Raw genomic sequence first — 7,942 nt, forward strand, 5'->3', positions numbered from 1 at the left:
AACACCAATGTGGATCAATAAAACAGACAATATCAAATGTGCGTGTACACGTCTAGACGTGTCTGTAGACAATGATGGGGCGGATGCCATTTAGTCATAGGCACCAAATATTCGCCTCTGGTTTGACCAACTCCATTTAACATGCATATTTAGTTCAATACCAATTTAAGCATATGTTTAGTTCAATACCAATAGTCAATAAGTTTTTACATCTAATCCATCCTAAAAGGTTGCCACTACGGTTGTCCGTGCCAAATAACTCCTTCTTCAGCACCCTACAGTTATTTGTGGAAAAGACCTCACTCTTCGGCACCGGTAGGTTTGGACAATATTCGCCGCATCGGGATCCAAAGCCTTCACGAACATCATTTTGGACTCCTCTCAAGCATCCTTGATCTCAAGCTAATTCTCTTGGAGCTCAGACTTCTTGCCTTGCATTTCCATGAAAATGACAGAGCTCGCTGCCTTCTTTGCCTCCTTTGCCTCATTTTCTTACACTTGTGTCCTCCTTCTTCGTTGTGATGTCCTCGAACTTCTCCGTCATCTTGGCCACCACCACTTCTCGCTTTTCCTTCTGCTCCCACTCCCCTCTCTCTCCCGGTTCCTAATCACCTTCTTGCCCCTAGGAAGCCGGAACAGTAGGATCACCCCCTTCATCTTCATTGGCAATGGTTGTCTTGACGGAGTAGACAATCAAGGAGAGGCACTTGCCTTGCCCATTCAACTTCATATAATAATTCATAAAGGTGAAGTGCTTCTTCTCTATAATGAGCACACACATACAGGCTAGCAAAGGAACACAATGGATGCTCAACATGTTGCAACATCAGGCAAATCAATGAAATGACCAACACATAGAGCAACAAGCCACAAAACTTACGAGTTCAGAGATTAACGTGCCACTTGGCCAACGATTTTGCACTTTGTTTGTATGGGCCGCAAAACTTGATGATGACCTCTTCAATGTTGTAGCACCGATGGTTGAGCAACCTCGGATTGCAATCATGATCATTTCTATGCGGTAGGGATTGTAACACTTTTGCTCGTGAAAACCAATCATGCACACTTTGCCAAAATGCGCGCCCCTTTGCTCCGTGCCGTTAAATGGATCGATGCTAGTGGCCAACCACTCCACACACAACTGTTCATCCTCCTTTGCAATGAAGTCGTGTACCCTCTTCTTCTTTTGGTTGGCACAGGAAGGCTAGTGGTCGTCCGACTCCATTTTTAGCCGTTGGGTGTGCACGTCTGCTAGATGTCCTGTTGTGGTTGTTCCTTCGACCGAGTGTCCTTCACTTCTCCGTCTTCATTTCTGTCTCCTTCGTGGATAATGTTCATCATCGCCTCGTCATCTTACGCCCTCCCGCTTGGATGAGGCATTATGGCAAACAGTGATCAAGCACCGATGGATGAGAGTTGCACAACAAGCATCCGTCGTACAAGCATCGCCGACTTCGACTCCTGAAGATGTAGAGGTTGAGGGTCAACGAAACTCGACGGGCGGAGGTGAAGGAGGACATGGACTGCTGCGATGATTTTTGTGTGCTGGTCGGACCAAGGTTCTAGGAGGTGTAGTAGTAGGGAGGCTTCAGCTAGGATGCCCACAACGGTGATTGCCCGAGCGGCACCAGCCTAGCTGCGTGCTTTTCTAGACGAGGTCTGCCCTGATCGGTCGTCGCTGCAACGCCCACTCTCTTCTTCACCTTGTGGCAGCGTTTCGCGGATGCGGCCTTGTGGGCGGCCACCACTACCGGGTCCTCCGACTTTGGTGGGATGATGAACCTCTCTGTCGGCTACTCTGATGATGAACAACGGAACACTGGAGGGGGGAAGGTAGCGACCGGGGCGGAGGCAATGCGAACGGTGTGTTTCGCGCGGAAGCACTAGTGGGAATGTCCAAATGTGTGGGCCCTGACGCGATTTTGGGTGGATCGGTGTTGACGGAGTCCGACGTGGCAGACGTCCGGACTCCCGCAAGCCTTCCCTATTAGGTGTTAGCTTTGCAGGATCTCGGACATCTGGACCTTGTCCGAACAATTTTGATGACCGCCATTGGAAGACTAAAAAATTGGACTGGCCGATAGATATATGGAGGTAATTTGGTGATCCACGTTGGAGTTGCCTTGAGTTGGGCAATGCTAGCGAGAAGCAAAGCCACAGAGTTTCCGCAGAGAAAAAGTAACGAGCTCACTTAATGCAACTCCAATGCGATTCACCAAAACACTCCCAAATGTCTGTACTACGTAGTCCAAACACTTCTGGCCATTTAATGTAGTACATCAAATTGTTTGAACGTCATAAATCCCACAAACCGCTTCTAAACTTGTGGGAGGTTTGGAGAATTCGAACATACTTCAAACACGCCAACTCAACCTCGGACCACACACAAGACCACTTTTACCTGTCTTTCTTCTCTCACCTCTATTCATTGCCCAAGGGAAGAACATTTTTTGGTATGATTGTATAGTCGGCTTCCCTACAGCCGTCCACGTATACGTCCAAACATTTCCACGGTCCATTTGATGGACCGCGTTGGAGTTGTCCTCAGAGCCTCTAGCCAGGCGCCTCAAACGCCCCTCAAGCGTCCTGACGGACGGTTCGTTCAGTGACTGATCAAAGAAAGTGACCCCGGTCGGGCGCCTCAAACCGGCCTCAAAAGCCCGCGCGACCTGCACCCCTCATATCTAGCACAAATTTGGGGCGGCCCGAGCGCGACCAGGTGCGTCCGCCACGTCTGATTTGGCCCACGCTGGCCCACCCCGACCCCACATATATTTGTCCCCATCCGCTCCGCGGACCAGACCCTAGCCACTTCACTACACTCCACTCTGCCCCCAAGCTCACATCCGGAGAACTCTTGCCTTCTCGGGCATGGAGGGCACCGGATCTGAGTCCTCCGTCAGCCGATCTGCTAACTGAGACCTCATCCCAGTCGAGCTCGATGAGGAGATGGTTGTCCGCATTGCGCTTCGCCGCGCCCGCGAAGAGAATGCCTGACAGCGGTCGGACTCGATCTGCCAGGAATCCATCACCTCCGCCCAAATGGCGCGTTGATCTGGCGAATGGCGTGTCGTCCCTGCCTCGCCGGAGGCGGTGTGCTCCGTCTGGCGTCCGAACGTCGTGGTGGACGTGCAAACCCTACGTTGGCGTGCCGACGACGAGGCCACCCATGGCCCGCTGAGGGCATTGCGCGGCGTGCCTGCCGTGCGACGCAGAGGGCGCGGGAGGCGGAGGCAACCCTCGCGACCGACGTCGGTGAGGCGGAGTCGCACTCTCCGGCGCCTGAACGGATGGCCTGCAATCCCGGGCGGCGTAACCGCGCCGTGGTGGACGTGTCGGCCTCCCTGGAACACGACGGATTTATCATCGACCTCGCATCGACTAGTACCGTGAAGGCTTCGGACTCCAACGAGGAAGAGTTAGGCATGGAAGATGGCGGGGCTTTGAGTCCCGTGAGCCGGTGGGTGTCTCATGTCCTACCCTGCCTCGTCGGATACCGGAGCAACATTTTGAGGGGGGACAGCTAGCCCCCAGACGAGCTCCGCTTAGATTAGATTTCACATTGCATGTAATTATATGGATTTGAGATTTCATAATTGAGGTATTCAGTTGTAAAAAAATGATTTTTTGAGGTGTGATTAGTCATTATCTTGTCTGGGCGCGTCCGTGGCGCATCGGTAGATGCTCTTACGGTCCTCTCGTCACAGTGCCTTCATAGCAGCAGCAGAGTACCACCACATGTGGAGTAGCCGATTGCGCGCGCGCAGTCACCACAAACATTTCCTTTGTTCCCGGTTAGAAATTCCACACGAACGGGTCCAATGAGGATAACGTATCGCGAGCCAGCCACAGGCGTGCCGCCACGTGAGCGGCGTGCCGGTCACACACAGCGTTATCCCATCCACGCGCGCCCCTGGCCGCATGTCTGGGCGCCCCAGGCTGGAGTATATTGGCCCGTCGCTGCGCCAGTGCTGAACGCTTTTCTTCAGACAGAGTTGGCAAGCGCAGACAGACAGAGCTTGAGAGAGCGCGCGCGAGATGGCAGCCTCCATGATCACCTCGCCGATTGTGGCGCCGACGAGCGTCCCCTCCCTCTCCCGCCGGGGTTCCTCCTTCGCCGTCGTCTGCAGCGGTGGCAAGAAGATCAAGGTCGACAAGCCCCTTGGTACGTCCGTCATCAGCCATCCCCCTGCATGCATGCGACCTCCAACTGCTGTGTTCTACACATGCATGCTCTGGTGACCATGAGATCCATGGATGGATTGAGTGGTCTGATTCGAGGAAATCTGTGTTACTCCGCAGGACTTGGAGGCGGCTTGACAGTCGACATCGACGCCAACGGCAGGAAGGTGGGCAAGAAGGGCGTGTACCAGTTCGTTGACAAGTACGGCGCCAACGTCGACGGCTACAGGTAACCCAACAGACATGAATGAGATATTGTTTGGTAGACCTTGGTGGAACTGGCATCGATTGGTCACGTGATTACCATACGTACCTAACAGTTACTCACGTTGCTAATTTGCAGCCCAATCTACACGCCAGAGGAATGGTCTGAATCTGGTGACCGCTACGCCGGCGGTGAGTAATTTTACTATTTGTAGTACCTCTTACTCAATATCCACATGCTTATGCATGTAGAATTTTGGCCTCTGCATCGGGTCGATGCACACAGTTGTGATACATGCATGCACACCTGTACCCGATTAAAGATAGCACTTACTGTACAAGTTGTTACCTAACTACAAATTGATACATGTTTATACTGGGCATACCGTAAAAGTTAGCTGCAAATCTAAGCTTATTCCTGTAAAAAAGTCTAAGCTTATTCAATCGAGCTACATAACCGATAGAGAAGAGATGAAAGTTTTGCTTAAAAGAAGAGCAATTATAGTTTTTCTTGGGGCAGAACCACAGTTATATACTCAACTGGTAATTGGCAATGTGAATTACCATCTAGTTAGAGGTGCTTGTTTACGTAGTAGTTGATTCATGAGAGAGATACTATCTTATTTGATTTACTATCTCTGTTGGGTATATTAGCTCATTTTCTTATTAGTTAAATCAATAATTAAATCATGACGACAATGCTAATAATATTAATTTCAATATAAGCTCATGATTCAAACGCTTACTAAACCATAGAGCATGCATATCTATGATAACTAGAGAAAACCCCGTGCGTTGCTGCGGGAATTGATTGCAATATATTTCGGTGATTTGATTGTATGAAGCTTCCATCATTGAATTAATAATATATGAACAAAAGCTAAAAATAAATATTATATATTTATTTGATTATTGTGTAGTCAGAAGATATTTTGAATATACGTGGCATAACGTAAAGAAAACTTCTTTTCATGCATATTGAGTGGACCTTTGGTGAGGTGACATATGTGATGGGGTAAAAGATGTGCATGAGATCAACTAATAATGAAAACTTTTTCTCATGCATGTAGTGGTGGGCCTTTGATGAGGTGGCATGTGTGCATGTTGAGATAAATAGGATAGTGGGGATCAACTTCTTATGTATATAGGATGACACGTACAATCAATGCATGTGATAGTATTTATTTTCCACTATCACAGATATATACTAGTAAGCATAAGTAACGGATGGAGGGTATTTTGGTGGTATACTAGAGACACGTATTGAGAAATTTTTCTTGAGTGATTATCCGTATATAGGCTCCTTTGGTTTGCGGGATTCTAAAAACTCAAAAATAGGGAAAACAAAGGAATAGGCCAGAAATGCATGTGCAAAACAGAGGAATGATAAACACATGAATTATATCAAATTGAGTGTTTGGTTCATAGGAATTGAAAAAACACAAGAAACCTAATAAACATGGTCAAATTAAAATCAACCCACATGAAAATGTATAGTCAGAATATTATCATGCCACTAAGGTTTATAGTCTTGTTCTTCATGCATATGAATTTGAAAAGGAGGTCAAAGTAGGTAGTATGATTCCTGTGTTATTCCTTTGAAACTGGGTTCGAAGGAAAATTTTCTTCATTTTTTCTTTACCTCATTCCTTTGAACCAAAGGCGTGAATAGTATCACCATAGGATTTGTTTTTCATTCTTTCACTTTTACTTTGGACCAAAAGAGCCCTAAGAAGTTTAGGGCTTATTTGGATGGAAAATATTACTCTTTTTCACTTCAGACCGATACACGTTATTTTTCCTCGTGGAAAAAGAAGATGATTTAGAAGTGTTTTTGTTCAAATTCTCCAACAAAACCAGTAAGCTGATCCACGTCCGTAATATTCGCATGCAGGAACGACCGGGCTTCTTATCTGGGCCGTCACCCTCGCCGGCCTCCTCGGCGGCGGCGTCCTCCTCGTCTACAACACCAGCGCTCTCGCCGGCTAAGAGAGCATCTACGTGTAACACAGGGCCGGGTCTCTGCTTGCATGCACGTCTCTGTAATCTACATAGCTACCTCCTGTGAATGTATGCAATCAACGATGCAAAGTAATTGATCCGAACAGATGGTTTATGTGTATGTACGTAACGCTGTAACGATATACTTCCTACTTTGGAAACTGTAAAAGGGTGGATTCTTGGAGCCCGTATGCACGCACCCTCTACCATGCATAGGCGCATCTGTTCCTAGGTATTTGGGACGCGCCTGACTCGTGTCACAGAGTGCCCAGAAGATTAATATAGTGGCCGCCGGCGGTCGCCACCTCGCTCACTGCCCTCGATCGAATTGAACCCCCACTCTGCGACTGCCCGATGGAATCAACAGCGAGACTGAGACGGGGAAGAAGAAATTGGGTGTGGGAGAAATGTTGTTGCCGGTGTCGGATTTGGGGGAGGAGACGAAAAGGAAGTGTAAAGCAGCGTCTCCTGTGGGAGCTCCTATTTGACGCATTTTACGTCAAATTCTGGATCTGCTGCTTGACAATGAGAGCGGCTAACCAGTCGACCTGACAAGTGTTGCTGACTATAGAGGAGCACATATGTCTAAGGCTGGTCACAATGGGCAGGAACGTAAGCTAGTAACCTACACAGTTTCCTAGACTATGTTACTACCTCCATAGTGGGAAGGAACATGTATGTAGTGTCATGCAGCGATGTATTTATTAGGATATAGACTCATTGTTTCTTGAAGTGTGTAATGTTCCGGTAACTTAGCTAGTTACCACAAGTACCTCTCTCTTCATTAAATATGTGCCACATAAGCAAACTTGTGTTGGAGTGTGTGATGTTACTCCTAAGTTTCTGCCCATTGTGACCAGCCTAAGAACTAACTACAATGGAAAATCTGGGCATATCTGGAAAAAAATTCAATATTTCCCTCGAAATTGTGAAGACATTTGTAAAAAAACGAGTAACGTTTGAAAATTGGACAATTGTTTGAATAACTCAAACAAATTTCAAAATTCAAAAAAAACTAAAAACCATGGATTACATGACAGAAACAATTTTTGAAAATACTAAATATTTTCTCAAAAATCCGAACATTTTTTTAAATTTGAGAAACAAATTTGACAATGGAAACATTTTTTGATATTCCGAACAATTTTTCAAAAGCGTGATTTTTTTTGAAATTCCCGAATATTTTTCAAAAATGATTTTTTAATTAGAAAAAATGAGAACAGGGACATTTTATACATTCTGAACAGTTTATAGGAAAAAACATTTTTGGAAATTCCCGTACATTTTTTGAATTTATCAACAAAATTTCAGAACACGAAGATTTTCTAAATTTTGAACCAAAATTTAAATGCGAACATTTTCGAAAACCACGAACCATTTTTCCAAAGTCCAAACATTCAAAAACAAATTATGAACATTTTTGAAAATGCGAAAATTTTCTGAGTTTTGAGAAAAACTTTAAAACAGGAACGTTTCTTAATATTAAGAAAATATTTTAGAAAACAAGAACATTTTTTGAAATCCCCATGCATTTTTGAATTTATGATTTTTTTTT

At 46.1% G+C, this 7,942-nt stretch overlaps 1 protein-coding gene across 1 annotated transcript; it reads left to right on the forward strand.

Moving 5' to 3' along the window:
- Nucleotides 1–3,859: 3,859 nt before the first annotated feature.
- On the forward strand, nucleotides 3,860–6,574 carry LOC109731639 (photosystem II 10 kDa polypeptide, chloroplastic). The gene is made up of 4 exons (XM_020290808.4): nucleotides 3,860–4,165; nucleotides 4,303–4,411; nucleotides 4,526–4,578; nucleotides 6,281–6,574. The coding sequence occupies exons 1-4, from the start codon at nucleotides 4,039–4,041 to the stop codon at nucleotides 6,373–6,375; spliced, it is 384 nt and encodes a 127-aa protein (XP_020146397.1). The 5' UTR covers nucleotides 3,860–4,038; the 3' UTR covers nucleotides 6,376–6,574.
- The last annotated feature ends 1,368 nt before the right edge of the window (nucleotides 6,575–7,942 follow it).

The sequence above is a fragment of the Aegilops tauschii genome, chromosome 6 (assembly GCF_002575655.3).
Source record: "Aegilops tauschii subsp. strangulata cultivar AL8/78 chromosome 6, Aet v6.0, whole genome shotgun sequence".
Classification (NCBI taxonomy): domain Eukaryota; kingdom Viridiplantae; phylum Streptophyta; class Magnoliopsida; order Poales; family Poaceae; genus Aegilops; species Aegilops tauschii.